Genomic DNA, 24,388 nt, shown 5'->3' with positions numbered 1-24,388 from the left:
GGTTTTCCTGGTTGCCCACAGTGTTTCTGGCATGATTTGGACTTGTTCAGTGTGGTCAGGCTCTGCCCCTGTGCCCGCTCCCTGCTTTAGGGAATGCCAGCTCATTCTGGACGTTGCTTCCCTGTTCCAAGGCATGATGCTTATGCCTCGAGCAATGCAGTTCTTCAAATGCTGGGATAGGGTAACAGTGAGAACCCAGTGGAGAATGCACAGGTGAGATAACTGTCTGCCCTGTGACCCGAATGTCCCAAATAGAACCATCCCTGCAGCAGAACCAGGGCATGGTGATGAAGTGCTATGCTGGAGATCCTTCATGGGGTATAGAGACTACAGGGACAGGATGCAGAGAGAAGGTCTGGGACAGATGAGGAGGCCTAGGGCCACCCTGTCCCAGCCAGACATCACCCACTGGCTGGGATGAAGAGCCCACTCTCACCTCCTCTTGCCTTCTCCCTTCATGATTAAGCTCTGAAATTAGCCAACTGCCCAAGCCAGGGACATGAACATCATCTCCACCTCCCCTATCTTTCTCTCCTTCCTGCCATAGTCCATCCATTGCCAATTCGTCCTCCTTAACTTTTCTCAAACTAGCCTCTGCATATCCTGTTTTAACTTGATTCTTTTGTCACATCCAAGACTGCTTAAAGAGCCTCTTAAATGCTTTTCTCTTAACTGTTCTCTACAATTCTGTCAACAAATGTGACCATTTCCTTCTCCTGCTCAGGATCTCGCCATTACCTATGGGATAAAATCCAAGTTCCCTGCTCCGCATGGCAGTCGCAGTCCATCACCACCATTCCAGGTTCCAACTTACCCTCCAGCCCCATCTCAGCAGCACTGACACCATGCTCTGTTCCATACACACAGACTCTTCCCTCTTATGTGTTTTCATAATCTCATCATCCCTTTCAACCAGCATTCTTCCTACTTAGAACATCTTTCCAGGCTCTCGGTACAACATCTGTCAATCTCCTACCCATGCTCTAAAACCCAGCTTGCTTGCACCTTGTCTATAAAGGCTTCTTGTCTAACCTCATGGCTTCTCATTCCCAACTCTGTGCCCACACCTGCCTGTTGATCTCCACTGTCACACACTGCTTCCCACAAGAGGCCATGAGCTCCTCAAGGATAATCTATCTTTGTAGTTGACCAGGTACATGAACACTATACAAATAAATCATGACTGTCTCTCCAAGGCAAGGTCTAGGTGAAAGAGAGCCTTGGCCATTCTGAACTCTACCTCCTCCCTCATGTCTTTGCCTTTGCTGCAGCCCTTTGGGCATCACAGATCTCTGATCTGCCTCAGTGTCACCACCCTGCCCCCATCCCCACACAGCCATGGCCCCAGTTGTCTAGGTATCAGCTTTCAGAAACGACTGTGTCAAGAGATGGTCTACATCACCACACAAGGCAGCAGCTCAGGTCTGAGACCCCCAGTGCTGTCTTTACATGGATGGGCAGTGGACACACCCATTCACACCTGTATTCCATTCCCCACAGGTACTGCTCTGGGTAGTCTCTACTCTCCTAGATATCGTATGGGTCCAGGAACTCACAGCAGGACTGAAAGACGAATGGTGTGATACTCACCCCTGATGCAGGATTGGCCGTCCAGCCCAGCTCTGCAGTAGCCGTTCTGGTGTCCATTAACGTTTCTGTAGATTGAAAAGAAAAAAGAATAAACAAAAAAACGATGAGTCAGAAGGATTGCTATGCAGTGGTCCTCAAGATCATGAAGTTGTTTGTGATAGTAAATGACAGTAGTACAAGGAGCTTTGTGCACTTTCAAGCCCAGGCCCCTCTGTGAAGCCCAAGGCTCAGATAGCAAAAGAAGCCTGCTAAGATTATGCAGCTTATGGCAAAGTTTGATACAGACCTCAGGTCTGACGCTAAGTTCAGTGCTGTCTCCCCAGTGGCCCCAAGGCTCCTGTGTTGGATGAAGTCATCTGTGCACCCACCCCTTTACCCCCAAGACCCAGCTTCTTCCCAGGGATTCTACCAGGGCCGTGTTGACCAAGTAGCCAAATTTAATTCCTTCCTCGGGCCTTTCTAGGCCACCTCTTTCTGCCTTCTTCCTCCCCATTGTGAGGCTTCTCTGGCCTCATCTGTCTGCCCTCCTTCCTCTCCACACATTCTCCTCTGCCTCCCCATCAGGCATCTATATTGACACCCTTGGGTGACTTCCCATCAACTCCAAAGGGCTCACATAGCTTTGGCAAAGGTTTCACATAGAACACAAACACACATCTCACATCCCAGCAGCCTACCATGCAGGTGATGAAGTTGCAAGGGTGGCCACAGCAGCCAGCTGGTTACCTTCCTTCCTCTGGCCACAGGAAAGGAAAGACAGACAGCTGGATGCTGCTGTGAGCTCCTAGGAGCCATCAGGGATAAACTGCACATATTTAAAATGTATCATTTGACACATTTTGATATATATGTACACCAGTGAAACCATCACTACAAATTAATAAACATATTCATCATACCCAAAAGTTTCTTTAGTCCCTTTGTAATACTTTCCTTCCTCCTACTCCTAACCCACCATGTCCCTGTCCCAGGCAATGACTCATATGCTTTCTGTCACTGTAGATTAAATGGCATTTTCTCACATTTCTTATAAATGGAACCATATAGTACACGCCATTTTTTACAAATCTGGCTTCTCTCACTCAGCATAATTATTTTAAGACTTATTCATATTGTTGTGTATGCCAATAGCTAATTTCTTTTTATCGTTGAGTAATACTCTCTTGTGTGATGTGCCACCATTTGTTTATTCATTCACCTGTTGTTCCCAGTTTGGGGTTATTATTGTGAGAGTCTATGGGAATTCCAGTTCCTCCATATTTTCATTGACACTTGGCATGGTCATTTGTTTTTAACTTTAGCCATTTTAATCAGTGTGTAGTACTATATCATTATGGTCCTAATGTTCATTTCCTTGCTGGCGAATGGTATTAAACATCTTGTCACATACTTATTTGTCATCCATAAATCTTCTTTGAAGGGTCTATTCAAATCTTTTTCTCCTTTTTAAATGGATTATTTTCTTATCATTGAGTTTGAGAGGTCTTTATATATTCTGAATACAACTCCTTTTTCAGATACATGCTTTGCAAATATTTTCTCCTGGTCTGTGGCTTATGTTTTCATTTTCGTAACAGTGTCTTTCAAAAATCAGAAGTTTTTAATTTTGATGAAGTACAATTTATCATTTTGTTTTCTTTTACACTTTAGTGCTGCGTCTGAAAAATCTTTGCCTAACCCAAGGTCGCAAATATTTTTTTCTCCTACCTAGGTCTATGATTCAAGTTAATTTTTGCATAAGGTGGAAGGTATAGGATCAATGCACTTTTTTCTTGATGTGGATATCCAATTGTTGCAGAGGAGCACTTTTAAAAATTTACACAATGGTGCTATATGGGCAGGTGATGGTGTCCTAGCCACCTGCGTTCCCAGGATATGTATCAAGGGAACAGACACAGCACCTCCCAGCTGCATAGCTACTCAACAAACAGGGAAGGGTACAATATAAATGATGCATCGTTTGGGGTTTTTTTCTCCTCTTGTCCTTCCCACTGCCTCTCCTTCCCATCACCATGAGAACAGCTACTCCTTGCTTACCGCATCAGGGAGGAGATGTCAATGCAGAGTCACAAAATCTTGGGCCCATTATGAAATAGAAGAACCCTCTCATAAACCAAAAGTTTGCAGAGAAACCCACCCTAAGGGGCAGGACTAAGGGAATTAAAACAGAAGTGATAAATGGGGAGCTGTGTGGAAGAAAGGGTCTTCCTATGCTCTCATTGCTCACTCAATCCCAAAGAGCTACCCACTCCACAGGAGAAATGCTGAGAGCCTGTCTAGGACTCGGGCTTGGATATTCAGCATCCTAGGGAGGTGAGGGAGTGGCCAAAGGCCCCGCCAGACTAACATGGCACTCAGGGACAGCAGGGGGGCCAAAGGGCCTGAGTGGGTCTAATGAGGGGGACCTGGGAGCATCCAGTGGTGACCTGCATGGGATATGAGCAGGGTTCAGGTGAGGTACAGGGTATCTCAGCAGGTGCCTGTGTGGACAGGAGCCAACAGAGCCAGGGAGCGCCTTCCTCCAAAGTTTAACATGATGGGCCTACTTGTAACCCAGATAGCACTTCTGCTACCCCAGCGAAACAGGGGCTCAAACTGGAAATGAACAGGCATAAAATGAAATAAAGAAAGCTGCATTTTCCTACCCATGTGAGTTTGTGTTCGGATTGAGTCGTGCCCCATGCATATTTGAAGGAACATAAGCACTGGAGCAGGTTTCTTAAGTTTGTTTTCGTCTCCAGTTCTTCTGACAGCTGGGGAGGCTGGTCTCTGCTTGGAGCAGCTCTCCCTCCCTCCTCCCATCTCCACTTCGCAGCACTAATAATGATCATCATGACACACCAAATTTACATAATACACTTCTCAGAAGACACTCCATGAGGCTCTGTAGAAACTCATCTCCATGATTATTAAAATGTCTCTGCCAGGAAGGCCTGAAACAGGGGCAACTGAGTCCCTGCGGCAGAGCTGGGAATCGGGGTACAGAAAGCTGCAGTGCTTTCTGCCAAGTCACACAGTTTCCCACCCTGACACCAACAGCCTGAAATCTCAGCACATGGACCACAAGGCTGACCTGGGCTTTTGAAGGGCTCTGAAGAAGCTCTGGGGTTGGGCAGGAGTGGGATCCTCACTCATAAAGCCAAGAAGCCACAAAAACTCCCAGAATAATGCATCCCCCAACCCAATAGCAAGATCATGTTGGAGGAGCAGGGAGCCGGCAGAAGATGGTGGCGAGGAAAACAGTCCAGAAGCAAATAAAAGAATCAACTTTACTTCTTTGTCGTCCAAGGACTCATTTGTTTTGTTAACCCCATAAATACAGCCAGGACTTCATATTAGTCATGATCACCTGCTCTAGGGCTGTAATTAAATCTGCTTCTAAATAATGTTTTCCACACACTCTGTGGGACAGAATTTGCAGCAAGAGAAATCCATTTCTTTATATCTGCCCATTGTGGACACAGAAGACCACAAAACCATAAACCATCCACTCGATATGATTAAGGGCAGTTTCTTTTCTGGCACAGAGAGCTCCTGATGATGGCACTACACTCTGGTGGGGGCTGAATAAAAGTGATTTGAGCAGGTTTACATCTCCCTGGAGAGGAAGAGCGCGCTCATTTGCATTTATAAAGCATATTGAGAGTTCTGGCAGAAAGTTATGGTGGAAGCACAATTAAATATTTACCATCACTTCTGCTCTCAAACAGTGGCATGGGGACCAACCCAGCTGGAAGTGCATGTGGTGCTGTCAGATCTGGGGATTCCTGCAGAGGACACGACTCTGGGACCCATGCCCACCACCCTCTGGGAGCACATACTCAGTGCCCAAGGGGAGATCGCCGGGAAGGGCACATGCAGGGTAGAGAGAGTGCTGGTGTGGGCAGACCAGATTGCAAGTCCCATCTTCACTACCTAGAAGAGATATGACTTTGCTCGTGTCATACAACCTCCCCTGTCCCTCCGCCCTCCCTGTGTCTCTCTCCATTTCTCTCTCCGTCTGCACCCCTCAACTTCAGGATGGGTCTAGTGCTAACTAGCAGCCAGGATTATGGGGGGAGAATGTGAGGCTGAGTGAAATAGAACACTGGAACATGCGGTATTGCTATTACTATAACTTAATCACTCCAAGCTTCAGTCTCTTTAGCTACAACAAGAATCCGAGATGGTATATCCTATATGATATCAATAAAGTATCTTTAAGAATCTAATTATGTTACACATCTAATGATATTTCATCTCCTTTCTTCTTTGTATTGTTGTAAAGACCAAGGGAATAACACATGTTGGGGCTATAACAATGCATATAAATTGATGTGTGCCCTAGAGAAATTAATGGTTTAGTTGAGGAAAGGACAAGAAGCAAAGTCATAACTGGCACCCTATTCTGGCTGAGCCTATGAGAAAAACACTGGAAAAAAGAACCAGAAATATTCTTCTGTATGTGGGGAACAGGTGTGCCTGTCCCAACAGCGAGCATCAGGGAGTCTCGCCCTGTGTGTAGGCAACGGGAAATGCTTGAGGTTTCCTGGAAAGGGGTGGGCAATGGTGAGAAGGAAAGAATGGAGTATCTCCCCCTGCTTCTTGGGACAGAGATGGGAGAGTGACTCCTAAAAGCAACAGTGGGAGGGGCAAGGACCGGTTGAAGGGAATGAAGTAGGAGTCATCCCAAGCAGATGGGAGAGTGAGAAACAGTGAGCAAAAGGAGAAGGGAGGCTAAGAAGGGAGATAGAAGGGATCTCTGGCAAGGGTTGGCTTGACTTGCAGGAACCTGGGAAGGATGGGATGCATAAGAAGCCTGGCATAGAGCCAGGTACTGTGGTGTGCACCTGTAACCCCAGCTATTCAGGGGAGACTGAGGTGGGACATCTCTTGAACCTAGAGTTTGAGACCAACCTTAGCAACATAGCAAGAGCCCATCTCAAAAAATATGTTTTTGTTTGTTGGAAGAACAAACAACAAACACACAAACAAACAAAAAACCTGACAGAGATCCCATATTCCCAGGGAACACTTCCCTGTAGAAGTTTCAGTATGGAAACCCTCAGGGCATTCCCACCAACCAGTGGGGCCACCGGCTGGGGGTCCAGATGGTGGGGCCAGGTCTGAGCCTCCTGTGAGGAAGAAGAGGCAGCTACTGCCTGGCCCTGCAGGCAGTTTCTGTTTCTGTCTGGATTGGCACCTTTGGATATACTGACATTTGGGAAAAATTAGACACCCATCATGTTGAAAAGGAAATAAATAAACCCTCTTTCTACAGCTCTGCCATGCTTTTTGGAGAGACATTAATCAGATATTCAGTTGAAATATTTACAGTGTCCTTCCATCATGATAACAAAATACAACATATACTGACAGATGGAATAGCAGCTTCCAGGCCTTTTCTGAGCAGTGCCTTATGTGTATTTGATAAGGCAAGTCCACAGACCTTTCAAGCAGGACAGGGCTAGTGCCACCATGCAGTCATTTCCCTGTGTTATTCTCCACAGCCCACAGAACTCTTTAAGCCTGAAAGCCACACCATGGAAAAGCTCAAGAACAAAGCTGCTATGATGTAAATGCAAGCAGCCGAGAGTTGGTCCCACTGCACAAAGGACACACGGCAGCCCCAACTCCTTCCATCTACCTCCACAGAGGATCCTTGCAAGAGAGCTGTAAGGTGGTGAAAAGGGGTTCAGGTATGCATTCAACAAAGAATTTTTAGTAACTCCCATGGAGATGTGGGGAAGGGAGTGCTGTGCAAGCAGAGATGAACAGGGAATAGATAGACATTCCAGCCCTCAGGGAGCTTGCAGCCACACAGAAAACAGAAATTATTCCAATAACCGTGCAAATAGATCTGCAATGGCAGCCTCAGTGAATGGTAGAAGATGGACTCATAGGAACAATGTGAGCATGGAATAAAATGACAAGTGTATGGAGCCTAGCAGGCAGCTGGAACCTCCTCTTTCTTTTTCCCAGCCCCTGGCTGTTGAAAGAACAGAGACCACCCCCATCCCCTTCACATATTTGTGTATGAGCACACACACAGGTGCATGCATACATACACACACACACACACACACACACACGCCCCTGACCTAAGACAGTACATACTGGCAAGAGTGGGACATATTAAATAATAACCGCCAGTCCCAAATCCAGACTGCATTAGATGCCGAGGGTGTGCGTGGCCAGGTCCTCTGCCTTCCCTAGGGCTCTCTGGGCTGCCCTCTGGACCTGGTCTGCACATGGTCTTCTGGCTGGGCAGGCCAGCCCTATTGGCATGGAACTCCTGTATGATGCCCATATGGCTCCTCAGGGTGTCTGCTGCCCTTGACCCTCAGCCCCTGCAACAGGGGCCAGCACTAAAGGTGTTTAAACCCCAACTTCACACCATGTCCGGACCTCCTGCTGCCTGTACAGGCTGGTCTCCCTGTAATCTCGTCCCTATTGGTCCGAATTGGCCTCACGTTGCCTGCTGGCTTTGGATTTTGGGATCGGCTTGGTTGACTGTAAACTGTCAAGGGCACCAGTCTGTTTTCTATCATGACCACTGCCTGGGCCCAGCACAGCCACAGAAGTTCAAAGACAACGTGTTCCAAGCAAACTTTCCACAACTCATCTCCCATGTGTCTACCCCATCTAAATCTTCTCCCTCCAGCAATTCTCTTCTTCTTCACATCAAACCCTTCCAAACTTCCTGGAGCCCAGTTGTGAAACTTCAGCAGTATTTAGTTTTGATTCCTTCCTCTACTTCAGTCTTTTACTCAATCATTCACCATATTCCAATGGTTCTTTCTTCCTTTACAGCATCTATTCCTTTTCATTCTCAGCACCCTATCTGACCCCAGGGCTTCATTCTTGCACATGAGGACCACAGCGTCCACCTCGTAACTGGTGTCTCATTCAGGAGGCCTCATCTGAGTTGCTCTTTATGCAGCTGGTGACTTCATTGTCTGACAATGTAAATAGTTCAGCTTTTTAAAAAGTAACATGGCCACACTAAAGAAAGGCTTATAGAGTCTCCAGCCACCTAATAATTTCACTCCCAAGAATTTGTTCAAAGAAAATAATTTCAGAAGAAAACAAAAAGCCCTATATCATGAAGCTGATCATTGCATCGTTATCTAGACTATGAGAAAAGCTGGAACCAGCCCATCCATAGGGGAAGGAAGATGTGCAGGATAGCACATTCACACGCCTGGAGTGTTATGAAGACAATGTAGCAGTGAGCAGAATGTGAGCAGTGAAACAGAAAGCAGGAAGCAGAACTGTGTGAGCCAACAGATGCAACTCAGAAGACAGTGTTTCAACCGAGTGAAATAGCAACTACCCAAAAAGAGTAGGTAGCGAGATGGAACAGCTGCTGGGTGGGGGATGTTGGTTTACAGATGAGCTTCCTAATTATTACTGTGCTGTTTTACACGACACAAATTCAGAAATAAAAATTTAACCAATTTTCAGAAAATGACTCTTTCATCACATCTCATTCCTCTACTTTATGATTTTCAAAGTCTCTCCACTAACTCCAAGATACGCCACAAATGCCTGACCTTTAAGAGCTTTCTGATCTAAACCCATCTCTTCCAAATTGATCTCCAGTTCCCTAAAGGAAGCCCTTCTTCCAGTGCCCCATTTCTGCTCATGGTGTCACTCCTGCCTAGACTGTCTTCCTACTCCCCCTGCATACCTGAAAGACTCGACCTAGTCCTACCCATGGAGGTCTTCCTTCCTCCACAGAACTCATACTGTTTGAATGGTTAGTTTTCATTATCACTTTTTATATCTGAGTATATTTGAAGTACGTTCACAGAGCAGAACTGTGACTTCTGTTCCACAGAACTTGGTCAGATGCCCTCATACAACATAAATGTTCTATAAACCCTGAAGATCTGGGTTCAAACCCCAGCTCCACAACTGATGAGCAAATCAAGTCAGGCTGAGTATCAAAATCCTAATGTACAACACGGGAAGAGGCTTTCCCTCTTTCTTCCTGCCCTGAGTCAACAGAGCCATGCCCATAAAGATGTTCTGTGTTTTCTTAAGAACACTCATTTGACTAACATTTATTTACTGTTCTTGCCAGTGTAAATGCTAGGCAAATGGAAGCTCTTATTGTATAAGTCTCCACTGGTTGATTTGTGGCAAAGGCCAGTGAGAAAGATAAGAAACAAGCCTGAGGAAACTGAAGGTGCCAACCCAACCCATCTACTGACTGACTGACTGAATGAGTCTGAAAAGGCATTTAACTTATAGAACAAACTGTGAAATTTGCTCTTTTAAAGGATGTACAGATCAGCACAGTCCTACCCACTACGTCCTCCTGCTTCTGTTTCTTTTATATTCCAAGGTGCAATTAGTTATGGTAACTAGAAAGAAGCCGCAGCTTAGATGGGTCACAGCATAGAAATGTGCCTGAAGGAGTTGGGACAGGCCCTAGATTAGGTACTGGTTCACACGTGGCATAGCTCACGAACCAGTGGGAAGGCCCAGAGCCATTTCTCTCCCTCCAGAACTCTTCCAAGGTAGACTTCCAGAGAAGCAGACCAGAGCATGGGGACATGGGAAGGTCTGCTCAATGTACAGAGCTGTGTAAGGCTGGGAATCGGCTTCGGAAGGGCTGCCCTACCTGCCCAGCCCAGCTCAGCACTTGGTACATGGCTTTTGATGGTTGTTCTCCTCTCTGGTTCAGAGGGTTTCTTCTGGCTCTTAGTTCTTAGTTCTTAGTTCTGAGAAACGTGACAAGAAACTAGAGGGGACCTCTGGATCTACGATGGACTTTCTGCCTCTGGAATCCCCAGGTCTGGCATGGTCTTACAGTGGCTTAGTAGTGTGTATGCTTGTACTATGTGAGTGCTTTTCACTAATAAAATATGGAACTTACTTCAGAAGCTGTATTAGTTTCTTAGGACTGCTGTAACAGCACCACAACCTCAGTGGCTTAAAACAACAGAGGTGTCCAGGACGCTAAAAATCCCAAATCAAGATGGTATCAGGGCCATACTTCCTCTGAACCTGTCGGGGAGGATCTTTCCTGACCACTTCTTGCTTCTGGTGGTTTGCCTGGGATCTCTGGTGTTCCTTGGCTTGCAGCTGCCAACTCCAATCTGCCTACCTCATCGCATGCTGCTCTCCCTGTCTCTGCCTTTACGTGGCGTGACTATTTTATAAGGACGCCAGTCATATTGGATGAGGGGTCTGTCATACTGTAGTATGACTTCGTCTTAACTATTTACATCTGCAGTAACCCTGTTTCCAAATAAGGCTGCATTGTGAGGTACTCAGGGTCAGGACTCCAACATATCTTTTTTGTGAGGGACACAGTTCAACCCATTACAAGAGGGTTAGGACACTGGGAAATAGGGCCGTTGGATTGCCTCCAACAAATACTAGGGGCTGCGCTGGGAGCTTGGAGGACACAGACACAAGGAAGGCCAGGCGCTTCCTCCAAAGATATCCATTCTAGCAGGTGAGTGATGGTTTCTATTTGCTCCTCAAGGACCACTCTCTACCCTTCTCTTCCCTGCCCTGGGCAGAGAGAGGCATCCACTGGGCTCCTTCACCAGCAGGAGCTATAGGACATGGGAAGTGAGATGCTCCTGCCTGCTGACAGGGAGAGGCTGGTGGCCCCTCCTGTAGCTGCAGCTCTTGCCTAGTTCTGGGAAGATGGCTCCCTCCCTACGTCCTTCAAACGTATGCGTGGTAAAAGCCCCCTGCTGCTGCTAGTCCCTGAGTGCTTTGTCATTCTTGTTGCCTGTCTTTAACTCCGTGCAACCTTTGTAAACAGACCTTCATTAATCTCCCCTCAATCACCTCTTTCTACCGTGCCATCTGTTTCTGCCAGACGCCTGATGATGCTCAGGGCTTAAATTAGTAGCCCATGGAAGGTAGCCCCAAAGTCTCCAACCACCCTCCCCACAGAGTCCTGTAGTGCCCCACACAAGGAGGCAGCTACACGCCAGCATGGCCAAGTCCTGACCACACTGAACTTGGATCTGACAGACTTGGGTGTGAGTTTCAGCTTTACTGCTGTCTGGTTGTGCGACCTTGAGCAAATTACTCAGACATCTAAGGCTCTTGTTCAGCCATCCGCTAAATGAGGATAATAATGTCCACTTCACAAGGCATTTGTGGGAAGTCAGTAAAATATTATTTACCAAGCACCTATTGCAGCCTCTGACAAGTGGTAGTTGGTCTGCAAAGAGCAGTCATTGTTATGTTTCCATGTTTGGTCCTGATGTGGGAAGAAGCGCTCACAAACCCAAGTCTCTTAGCTACATCCTTTGAGACTGGGCTGGCCACTGAGTCTCCAATCCTACTGTTCACTCTGAAGGGTGGACCTTGGTTCCTTTGGGCCCTGGAAGCCCTGGCTCCAAACCCATCCTTCAGCTTCAGTTCATTAAGAAACTCATCTTAGCCATTCAGTCACATTCTCCACAGCCAACTCCTGCGCAACCACAGATGTGGGCACTTGGTGCAGCCTCCACCTTCCCATATACACCCTGCTTGGGGGCATCTGGGATGGGCTTCTCTCTAGCTAGAGGTTACCCTGTGTGGCCCCAACTGGGTCTAATGCAATGTAGGTCACCAAGGAGCCCAAATAGCTACACCACCATCGACCGTCACCAATATACACTGAGACATGGAACGGCACTGGGCATTTTTGAAGAGCCTTTCTCTCCATGCCTGGCGCACATGCAGAGCACAGGAGACTGGCATTGAAGGGGCTTTAGCCACTGACTCTGCTCTGGATGAAGAGGGCCACATTCTAAACACAGTGCTCCCAGCATTGCCCTCCTCGCACCCTGCCCTCGACCCCTAGATGGAAGTGTGCTCTCCAGCCCTGGCACTGGTTGGTGGCTTGGGGGTTAGGGTTCCCCGCCATAGGTGTTTCCTCTCGGGAAGCAATCTAAAACTTAAGACGATAGTCTTTCCTCACATCCACAGCACTTGGGAAGGGGGTGAGAAAGCAGCTCTATTATCCCTTTGAGTTTTCCCAAAGTCAGGGATGGTGCTTCAGAACAGGGGCAGCAGCAACCTCCCAGAAAACATGCTGCTTATCTCCCTGATGTGTCGGACGTCGCAGGTTTACAGTAAAATGATTTTGATGGTATTCTTGCCTGATGTCAGATGAAAGCTCAGCGCTGGGCCTGCTCTCAGGAGACTGTTCTCATGAAAGGCTGGTGCCCAGGACTCTGAGCTCCCCTCTCACCCCTCCCATGCCCCTGCAGCCTCCACTACCTCTGTGTGCTCCCCACCACTGAGGGTGTTCCTGGGCCTCCCTCGCTTTGGCCTCCCCACCCTTAGCACAGCCTGCATCTCCACATGATTCACTGATGGACAGGGGCAACTGTGGATGCAAGGACTGGTGCTGCTCTCCAACAAAGGTGAAGTCCTGAGCCAGTGAGACAAACATGGGAACAAGGAAAATGGAAGGCCAAAAAGCCTTTCATTTGGGATACCAAAGTCCCAAATAGCCACAGTCCTTTTGCCTTATTTTCCTCCTATCTCAGCTCCTTTTTCCATTCTGATATCAGGAAATGTCAGATTCCCCTAAATCCTAAAAGATGGCCAGACACCCTTTCATGCCCACATGTGCCCTTTCCTATGTCTGAACATATGCCACAGCCAGAGAACCAAGAAGAAAACTGGGTCTTACCACCATGGCTGGGGACCCCAAGACCTCTCCAGCATCAAACATCTGTAGGCAGGAGCCAAACTGGCCAGACCATGTCAGTGGGCACATATAGGGCAGGCCTCAGAGGCTGCTCTCTGGCTCAGGCATGGTGCTGGGCAGCCCCACCCACTCCCAGGCCATCAGGCCTCAGGAGGCATTTAATCAGACCTGTAGGCAGGCTTCTTTCCAAGTCTCACCTTCTCCTGACTCAGATTCCTTCCTGACACAGAGCATATCCTTCTCCCAATCCAGCAGCAAAGAGAGAGAGGCAGAGGCCAGGAGAGGAAAGAGCCACACAGGCATGCCGGGGTCCAGAAACAGCCTTTAAATCAATGTCCCAGCATGCTGATGGTGCAGGCCTGGCCAGAAGCCCACTGCTACTCAGTGCTACACCTATTTGCATTTTTGTAGTGAGAGTCAAAGACCTATTAAAATTTAGGAGCCTGGCATTTTCTAGTCTTCCAGCACCATGAATTCTAAGGGAGATTAAATCTGTTTGCCCCAGCCATTCTGACAGACCAATGAGTTTGCGCCAATGGCACACGGGTAAGAACCGTGCATAATAAACCTGCTGCCTCCTGCTCTTTGTGGGTGTGACGAGAGAAGGCCTCTCACTTCATGGGGATGCAGGCACCCAGGGGGCATCAATCACCCTGGAGAAGAGCGGGGAGGAGAGCCTGCACGCCCATGCAAAATGACTCTCTGCAGCCCTAATGAAGGCCGGTGATGGATGGTGGCCCAGGCTCGTTAATCAGAAGGAATACGCTGCCGTCTGCCTCTCCCTGCCAGGCCCTCCTGGGCCCTCAGTCCTGATTGATCTGTGGCACAGTAATTCTCAGATGGCACAGGCACTGAGCTGTGCCCTTAGGGTCCCTGCATGCACTGGCAGCAGCTCTGGAGAGCCAGGAGCCCTGGGTGGGATGGCTGTGGGGGGGCTTGGGGATGTGCCAGTGAGGGGCAACCAGTCAGGGAAGGAAAGAGTGGGGGCTGGCCCAGAAGTCTCTCAAGTTCTCCTGGACACATCCCAGACCAGAATGGTGCTGCTGAGACTCCAAACGCTGCATCACCATGCAGCTACCCCCGCCGGGTATCTGCCATCTTCTTCCAAGTATTCACCATTTTCAGTGTTGTCATTCAGCGGCTGCTGCCCCATGGGTACCACTCCCCTCACATACAGTCTTCATGGCCTACTTCACTGCCACCTCTCCAGCTCAAGACCTCAGCCACCCCTCTTCAGAGAGCCAGGCTGACCTACTGCAGCCCCCAGACTCCTACCCAGCAGTCTTCCTTCAGACAGAAGCTGACCACATCATACTCTGACTCCACCCCACTAAATCCCTCCAGCCTTCTAAAACCACACCATCATCCCTCTCGGCCCCTCTGGGAAGTTTGCCTAACTGTCCAGCCTTGGCCCTCCTCCTCCCCAGAAGATGTAGCCCACCTTGCACAAACAGCCCTAGCCCAACTCTTCATGACTCGCATCCTGTGCTGCCTTTTCTGTGGTTTCCTGCTCCATTTCCCTGCAGGCTCTGAGAGAACAGTGCCAGGATCTTCACTCTCACCCATGGGCTGCCACACCTTGCAGAGTACCCTGTACTAGATATGCCCTGTCCACTGCATCTACTGATGGCCAATGAGCCTTTCCTGCTGCATGATTCAGGCCCAGGAGTTCAAAGGCTGCAGGATGCAAGGTGGAGGCCTGGTCCCTTTTCCTCCAGGTGCCCCCCCCCCCAAATAACTTAAGCCACTGAGTCTGTCCCATCCCTGAACTCTGCACAGTCTCACCATTCAGTGCAGGTCTCAATCACTCCAGTTTTTATCCCTCTCTCCATGTTCCACGGGATTGATTGCGAAGTGCTTGCAACAGCTTTTCTGTCCCAGTTCTCACCCTGTCCTGTTGTACTACATGACCACTGTCAACTGCCTAGCAGGTCAAGGGGAGGGTGGTGCTGGAATCAATGGACCACCAAGAGCCAACCCATGAGAGAAGCCTAATGAGAGTACAGCACACTCTTGGCTGTGAGATCATAGTTCTGACCTCCTCTAGCTGTGCAGTTGCCAGGGGTCAACGGGAAGATGCCCAAGGCCCCTCCAGTGCTACCCTTCTGACTCCACAGATGCTCCCACCTGCAGGAATGAACCTTTTGCCGTTCCACCCCTTCTTTTTAGGGAATGCATGTTCAGCCCTGCCTGTCACTCATGCTCCTAAGTCCTCTGTTATCACCAAGATATCTGGAGAGTACTCTGGGAAGACTTCTATTTGTGTTTCCCAATCAATAGCATTGACTGGCTCCTGGCATCCAGCATGTCCTGAGATCCCAAATATTCACAATGCCATAAATGTCCTCCTTACAAGCCTCCCAGAGCTCTTGCAGTGAATGCCTCTGTGCATAAATGTCTTTGGAGGAATTTGAAGGTCCAGGTAGAGCTCCTATGCTGGTCTTAGAGGTGTCCTGGTTTTCCACAGTGGAGGGCAAACAGGCATGAAGGCCTTAGAGTCCTCCTGCAATCCTACTCTGCTGTGAGCATTGGGTCTACCCACTGTAGCAGGAAAGCAGGGCAGGGGCAAGTCCTGGGCCTCAAACCTCCCAAGGCCAGAGCTGTCACACTCACAATGCTACTTGCAGCCTTGGGGACTAGATAACTTCCACATCACAACCCAGATGCCTCAGGCCTAAGGATGACACTCTTAGCTACACTGCAGACATTTTATGGAATCATTCCCTTAGCAGCTAAACTGAGATTGAAGAAGAAAGGCCTTACATATTAGCTTGTCAGAGGGAATGGACTAGGAGGCAGCTGACCACACTGTGTGGGGCTGGACCTCTCTCTGCTCAGTCTTCCTGGGGCTGGCTGGTCACTCTAGGCCCTTTTGGACTGAAGTCTGAGGCTTGTACTTGAGTGGAAATTTAAGTGCTGATCCAGGTCTCCTAACACTGGGCAGTCGAGCAATCTGGAAGTCACCTCTTCCTCTTGTAATGCTGGAAGCTCAAGGAGAGAGTCATTTGTCCCTTCGGCTTTGAATTCTCCCTGTGGAGGTGGGGGCAAATGTTTCCTTGAGGGGCTGTGGCCTCAAGACTCCCCATCCTTTTCCTGAGGCCAAAAGAGCAGACTTCAGGAAAAACGACACCAGTTGTTCTCTTTCTTCTGAACTGAGAAAAGATCAGGGTCAGTAGCTTCAGGATCTGGAGGTTTGTTCTGTGTCTTTCAGTTTGGACATGATGGGGTCCAGATTTCATCTGCTCATTCACAGCACTGCCTGCTATCCAAATGCAATGGGAGATGGGCCCTAAGTCTGGGCCTGGCTCTCATTTCAGAAGCTCTCAAGGTTTGAAAAGCTCCGGAAGCATGGTGCACTCCTCCACTCCAAGCTTGAGCCTTGGCCACAGCACCCTCCCCAGGTGGTCATGCAGTCTCCACTTGCTCACTTCCAAAGATGAGGCACTTACTACCTTCCCAGGTAGACATTTTCTCTTTAGCTGGTTTCAACTTTCAGAAGGCTGTCTCCTTGGGATTCCCTTTCCTTGGTCCTTGTATTCCTCAAAGGCCCCCCACAGAATCAACTGCTCCCCTTTCTCCATGGCAGCCCTTCGAATTATGAGAGGCCAGGACCTCCTGAGCATTCTGTTTCCTAGCAACCACACTCTTGGGTCCATCAGCTTTTCTTCCAGCCCCCACCACCTTATGTGTACTGTTCTCTGATGGGCCATCACCCATTGCTGAGCTCCATATGCTCCACGGGGTCTGATCAGCCCGGGGAAAAAGGGGGCTGTCACGTTCCTGGTGGGCACATCCTACCACTGTTGATGGATTCCAGGACCACAACAACTGTCTGAGGAGCCCCACGGCACCATCAGGCTCACTTCATCTCTCTATCTGTTCCCTTATGAATTCCACTGAACATCCTACCAGCTCTCCAGGAGAAATGTGGCTCTGCAGAATCCACGTGCAGGACCTGAAGGACTCTGATAAGAAGCTCCTCTTCCATGCTGTAGGTGCCCTTCCTCATTGCCCTTGCCTTCCTCCTCCTCCCCCTCCTCACCTCTCTTTCCTTCTCCCTCCTCACGCCTTCTCCCTCCTTGTTTCCAACTCTCTCCTCTCTCCTCCCTCTTCGTGCTGTTGTTGCTGCTTAACAGGGTGCTTCTGGGATGAATAGTGTTTTCAGCTCTGGCCAGGAATATATCAGGTCTTTCCCAGTCCTACCCCTGCCCTCACCATGCTGGTGGAGCTCTGTGGAGAGTTGGGCCGGACAATGGGCCAGTGGGTTCACTTGGGAACTCACAAAAGCCCCATTGCCCTCCACACAGCAAAGAGTGGCAGGCACAGGGAACAAATCCCCTTCCCTGCAGGCTGCCAGGGTAGGATACTATGGGGGCACAGGGCCTCTGGAAGCATGGCTGGAGTCCTGGGCCCTGGGCTCTGGGCCCAAGACAGCCTATGGAGAGGGCCAGCCCCTCTATCACTCAGAACTCACAGAGCTGCAGAGTCACAGAGGCTTGGCATGGCCCCAATCCTCGCGTTTGTTGGGAATGTTAGCACCTCCATGCTGACACACTGAAGCCTCTAGATGCATACTCAGAAGGCCCCACACCATGTGTTTGGGGTCTGAGAGAAGAGGGTTTGCAAAAAGGAAGATGAGATACACAGCTTACTGCACTGCAGCGTGGACTTTCTAAGGGCAGGAACTATTCCCAGGCAAGGGCTGGACACGAAGCACAAGCCCATCAGTGACTGCATCAGTGAGAGAAGACGGAAATGAGACCCTAGCCTGGCTACCAGCTGTGGTGTGCAGCACCTCAAAGGAGGAAGCTTAGAAATTTCTGGTCTCTAACCCTGCACCAGGAGGACTCTGGATATAAGAGCAGGAGCATGTTGGAGGCCTGGAGAGGGGAGGCCACATTCTAGCAGGCTGGAGAGGAGAGTACATGTGGGGCAAACACAGGCATAGACAATTATTCTTCACTTCCGAAATGCAATCAATCAATGACATCTACTGTGGGCATGGCCCAAGACTTTACTGAATTTTAAAATTGAGTAATACAGCCAATGGGGGGGTTTAGTCACTTTTCCCCCACTTCATGGGAGTTAATCTAATGTATGTAATATAATGATGATAACTGGCAAACAGCAAAGCACTTGCATCCCTCCTGACTGGTACCTTAGTGCCCATGGGTCAAATTCACATCTCAGCAAAATGGCATGGAACTTCACTCTACAACATTCAAATCTCAGTGTTAAATCTGGTAATGGCCAGAGACAACTGAGCTGTGTTTTCTTTATGTTTCACCAAGCACTTTGGGCCCACCTGCCCATCCTTTAGAAAAATGATGCAAAGCTTTGTCTACCAGCAGAAGAAAACACACATCTACTTCCTTTAGTGGACCCCTACCTAGCCAGCCACAGCGCAGCTAAGAGAGCACTGGAGTTGAAGTCAAAAGACAAAGGTTCCAGTCTAAGTTGTGTGGATAATGGCAGTGTGGCACTGGGTAACCCACACAACCTCTCTGAGACCCAGATTTCTCATCGGTAGCATGGGTACAATATACCTGTTTCCCAAGTTAATTTGAAGATCAAATGAAACGCTTTTTGTGAAGTGTCTAGCACTGTACCTGGCCTGTAATAATCACTTGTCAATGCTAATTATTATTATTTCTAAACAGTTGGATTCAGATATATGCCTTTTAGAGTTTACAAACTATTTTCACAGGCATTGTCTTATCTTAGAAGACCATTAAGAGATAGGTATTGGCCCTACTGTTTGAGATCTCATTACACAAACTGAACACAACACCATCAGTTGAATAGGGGCTCAACTAGCATTCCCTGGACCTCTGGGGTGACAGCATCTGGGCTGCAAAGCAGCACAGGTCAAAGCAGCCCAGGTCTAGGTAAAGTCCTCTAGTCCAACCCAGGAGCACAATCTCCAAGAGGGCCTTGGTTTACCACTGACCCACTGACTGCTCTGATGAGTGTTATGATGGTCTACTCTGGCGTCTGGAAAACTTCATATTTTAGGCTTTGTGAGCCATTAGGTCTCTGTTGCAACTACTCAATTCTGCCATTGCCATTACCTCATGTAAGCAAACTATAGGTGGTATTTGGCCCATAATATATAATTTTCCCACCACTAGATATGAAGGGCTGTGGCCTGGACAAAGATGCTAGAAGAATTTGATCAGTGATATTTAAAATTTGTCTTTTCATGTTTGATCAATTCATTCATTATTTTATTGTACGATTAAAAGAAAAAACTCTTCCAGCTATCAGCATACCCATAAACTTCCACAAAGTTTGTGTGACCTCTAGAATACCAGAAAATCCCCAGCTGGGACCCAGAGGATACTCACTGAACAAAAATGAAATTAAATAAAATTTATATTACTAAATCATCTAAATAAAGTGTAACTACAGAAGATAACTGGCCTAATTCTGATCTATGATGCTATCCCCTTGGGCTGAATGGTTTCAACAAAATTCAAAAGGGAATCTGAGTCCTTCCAAAAGGGTATAAAGGGAAACAGAATAAACATGGGGAACACAGGCCTCATTTGCCGCTAATGAATTTGCAGAGGAACGTGTATAATTAGTGTGTTTGTCAGCTGGGGTTCTGTAGACTTGGCACATCAATGGGATCGTATCGCCATGGGAGTGCTCAGAAGGGGCATGGACCCTGGGCTCTCGGAAGAGTCTCCTCTGATCTTATGGAAACCACCAATCAGAGGCATGATAAAGGAGATCAGTCAAGAGAAAATGCAATACTGCAAAACCAGGTGGCAGAGGAGTGAAGCTAGCAGATGGGCAAAGGGGGCTTCAGAAGGGAAGCCAACAGCAAGATGCTCAATCAAAACAGGCCAAGGACTGCCTGGGAATCATGGGGAAACGGCAAGGCTCTGTCTGGCTTCACAGCTTAGAGGGCAGTTGGGAGGAAATGTCCACAGCAAGGTCCCTGGTCACCACCAACAGGAAACATAAGTCAAGAGTCAGTCCAGGTTTGGCCAGACCTCAGCACAGGAAAAGAGGAAGCCAGAAGTGTGGTGTACTCCACAGGCCACACTGACTGGCCCCTGTAAAACCACCTCACCACCTGCTGCCTTCGCTCTTCCTCTTTTCCTTAGGCTTCCACATCATTGCACCTTTTCCCAGCAGGTGGTCCCTACAGGTGTGCTGGGCTGATGAATAAACCACATGTGCTTCCCAAAGCAGAATGCTTGCCCTGCCCCCTGGCTGGCAATGCTGGGCAGTCAATAATGCCTGGAATAACAAGAGAAATGCCTGACATTGTGGAAAGTGACAAGAGAAGCGTATGGAAGGTGTGGCAGGGAGTGGCTGAAGTGGGCAGACTCCATGATCAGTTTGGTAGGCCAGCAGCATGTGCAAACCCACAGAGATGTGTCAGCTTCAGAGAGAGGCTCCTGGGCACCCCTCAGCCAGCACTTTGGATAGCTCCAAAGAGGAAAGCGGAGGAAGGCTGATCCCCAGTGTCTGTCCAACCTTCTCTACCTGCAACTTACAAGAGTATTCTAAAGAAACCCTGATGCAGCTATTGGGGAGTGGAGCAGGACCCTCACCCACAGCCACCACCACTCCCACATGGCCTCAGGGGCTGACTCATGGTGACCAATGCTGTGGAATTACTTTTGTTTTACAGTTTCAGCTCCCATAGAGATCATTTGTCTCTCCAAGTGCAGTCCTGTGACTGGGCACTCTGCCACCTGGTGCAAAGCCCTCTTCCCCAAAAGGCCCCTGGTTAAAGCAGAGAAGGAAAAGAGCTAGGCATAGCAGACCCAAACAAGAACATTTTGTCAAAAACAGATCTCTTTCACCAACTAAGCTTGAGCAAATTGTATAAACACTATATTTAGACACTTTGAAGGAATATTTAAAGTGTGTGTTTCCTAAATGACAGTCAGATGTCTTCCCCGACTCTCTGTGATCAGCTGTAGAATTCACTTCCCCATCCCATACTTGGGATCTCCAAGAGACTAGCTACTCAGTGTGTGCGCCAGAATCTCTCAGTCATAGCCCCTTGGTGAGGAGGTATTTCTCCCAGCTATGAACTTTTTCCCATGCAGAATTAAACCATCCGCTGGCTCAGCAAGTGTAAAGCCCCAACAACTGTGGGCTGTTGCTTCTGAGAAATGTCCACCCCCGTGGTGCTTACCTGCCATCCCCCAACACAGACCACAGACCACAGACCACAGGCGTGCTGGCCCAGGCTGACACTCACTCGCAGGCACCCCTCCACCACCCTAGCAGCTGCCTGCTTTCACACGCTGCCTCAGAGATGAAAGCGACTATGTCCCTTAAACAGAAGAGAATATTTTGAACAGAGAATTAACAGCAAATTAAACTGGTTTCACTGTACTCATTCATGCACAAAATTAGTGTGGGAGTTAAACCGAGAAAAACCAAACAGGCGATGTGTTGCGACAATCAGAGGGCAGAATCCAGCCTCAGAAAGAAATGATCACTCAGAGGAGGAAAGCCCGGGAGCTACAGGCTCCTAATTGGGCAAGAGTGCTACCTCTTGTCCCATCTGGAGCCAGCCTCCTTTCCAGGGCTGGGGGATCCAAAAGGGCTTGGAGATCTCCTAGGCCAGCAGCAGACAGCCCCATGACAGGTAGACACACCCTCCTGAAAAGGCCCCCGGTACTTGCCTGCTCTGCTCCCTGGGCAGCTGCTTGCACTGCCACTGCACGATCAATGAAAAACATTACAGAAACAACCAATTAGGGCCCAAAATGCCTTCAGGCTTTTTCCTTCATAGGCACATCTGGCTGCAGTGGGGTCACAGTGAAACTCCTCTCCTGTAGGATTCATTGGGACCCAGAATTAGCAGCAATGGAATAATAACCAGCTTTAGAACACCAAGCAATTTTTGATAACTTCACAAATCTTTCCTTCCAACTCTGCCTGGTTAATCTATTATCTAATTCTCACCTTTGGTAGATTTCTTACCTTTGGTCCCTCCATTTACCATGGCTCCATCATTCCCATCCCTAAAATAAAACCTGGTCCAGGTGCACACAGTCCAGGCTGGGTGGAAGGGAAGTGTACATCAGTGGACAGTGAAAGGACCCCAAACTTCCAGCCCCAAGGATCTTCTGAGAAGGAGATTCTCAGAAAGGGCAGTAGCGATCCCATGTAAATTCATTTTAATAACAAGTGATGCTACAAAAGGCGCCGGTGCTCACTGTGCATGTCAGCGCATCCCAGGCCTTGAGGCAAGCTGAGGCTTCTCTCCTGGGCACACTGCTGAAGAGACCAGAGCGGCTGGATGTGAAGAGTCAGCCTCTCTCATTTCACACATTCACCCTTGTCTTGCCAGCACCAGTAGGAGCTACCCTAAAGCTTCAGGGGATGCCTGGAGTACAGGAGCCCAGACTGGAGCCCTGAGCAGGCTCTCAGAGCCCCGCTCCTTCCCATGACCTCCAAATAAGCTCTTTGTTGTCCCCAGCTTGGCATGGAGCCACCCAGAGCTCCAAGTGGAGTGTGCGCACTTTTATTTCTATTTATTTTTAATACATCAAATAAGATGAGAGAAACATAAGTTTTAGTAATACCAAATATACAAATGGGTCCTAGTACCCTCAACTTGGGCCATAGTCAGGCCCATGTGTCCTGAAAAGGCTGCAAGGGCAACCTGCGGAAGGGTGGCCAGGGTGCCCTAACTCTATGTTCATTATCAGCGTGGAATATTGCAATTTACAGATGCCTGGTGAAGAGCATTTCCAGGCCACATTATCTGGTTTAGACTAAACGAACCCTTACAGAGATGGAATAAGTGGCTTTCAGAGATTCCTGCAAAAGATACTCAGGTCGAACCACTCTGATACCATAAAGCAGAAATAAAGCCCAAGAGCCTGAGGCTGCTGACACTCACCCTGCTCCCAGTAGTAGCTCTTCATCAGCCACATGAAGAGCTAAAAACTAGGATAATCTAATCAGATATGACAAGAAATTGGCAAAAATATCAAATAATCAAAAAGGCTATATTAAATACAGTTATACATCCACTATTGTTAATGATGAACCTTACCCTGAGTGTCTGTTCTGCCTTGCTGTGCCAGCTAATGAGATTAAGAAGCCATTTTAATCATAGCAAGATCTTTTAAAATATTGTTTATTTCATCTTTATCTGATTTTTAAATAATTTCCTTTTATTGCATATATTAAAATGTACAAAATACATCAGCACAGTAGCACATGCACACATTCGCTACATACATAAATATAAGAGTCTTGGGGCTGATGCTTGGTCTGGGATCCTCGAGTTTTGGAGACCACTTCCCATCTCAGTGGGTGGCACCTTCCTCCTGCCAGTGACTCAAGCCAAAAACCTGCACACCCTCCTGGACTCCTGGCTCCCCTCTCTCATCTGCTTTGTCTATCGCTTCTTCTCTGCGCTTCCTCTCTGAATACCTCCCAATAATTCCGTCTATCTCCATACCCACTGACATTGCCCCCATACAGCCACAGCCCCCTCTCTCCTAGGCACCTGCATCAGCCCCTAACTACTGTCTCGACCCTTTTCTTGAACCTCCCAAATTCACTCTTCATCTCACAGACCGGTCAGCCTTCTATAAATGCAAATTTGATTATATGTGTCCCTTATGTAAAAGTTTTCAATAGCTGCCCATGGATCTCAGAGAAAATCCAAGCTCCCTTTCCCTCCTCCTCCACACTGTCACTGTCATCAGCATCATAAATAACAAGTATTGCTCCGTTCCTATTGGCCAGACACTGGTGCTGAATATGTCGCATCCACTCTTTTAACATCCACAACTCCTTTAAGGGGTAGTTACAGGTATTGCAGTCACTTTACAGACGAAGATACAGAGGCTGAGGGAGCAGTCCACATTTCTGCAGCTTTTTTCTGTCTCTGCCTCCTGCAGTTCTCCCTGGCCACCTACACAGCTCCCCAGAATTGCCCTCAGTTCCACCCCCATCCTTTCTCATGCCCAAGCTGCACCCATGTCTTCCTTTGCCTTGAACATCACCATTCCTTTCCCCTGGATGACTCTTCTTGCCCTGCTGGCTGTAGCTTAGAGGCTGTACTCAGTGAGATGCCTTTCCCATATGGGCCACCAGTGGCTGTCAAGTCAGCAGGTAAGAAGCCTGTGGGGAAACCAAATTGGA

At 48.3% G+C, this 24,388-nt stretch overlaps 1 protein-coding gene across 1 annotated transcript in view; it reads right to left on the bottom strand.

The window, feature by feature from the left end:
- Nucleotides 1–24,388, bottom strand: part of EPHB1 (EPH receptor B1) — a 443,952-nt gene that overhangs the window by 312,096 nt on the left and 107,468 nt on the right. Inside the window, exon 2 of the mRNA XM_012000023.1 lies at nucleotides 1,591–1,655. Coding sequence (XP_011855413.1) covers nucleotides 1,591–1,655 — 65 coding nt within the window. The remainder of the gene's footprint in view (nucleotides 1–1,590; nucleotides 1,656–24,388) is intronic.

Source organism: Mandrillus leucophaeus, unplaced genomic scaffold (assembly GCF_000951045.1).
Source record: "Mandrillus leucophaeus isolate KB7577 unplaced genomic scaffold, Mleu.le_1.0 Scaffold612, whole genome shotgun sequence".
Classification (NCBI taxonomy): domain Eukaryota; kingdom Metazoa; phylum Chordata; class Mammalia; order Primates; family Cercopithecidae; genus Mandrillus; species Mandrillus leucophaeus.
This window is presented reverse-complemented; position numbering and strand designations above follow the sequence as displayed.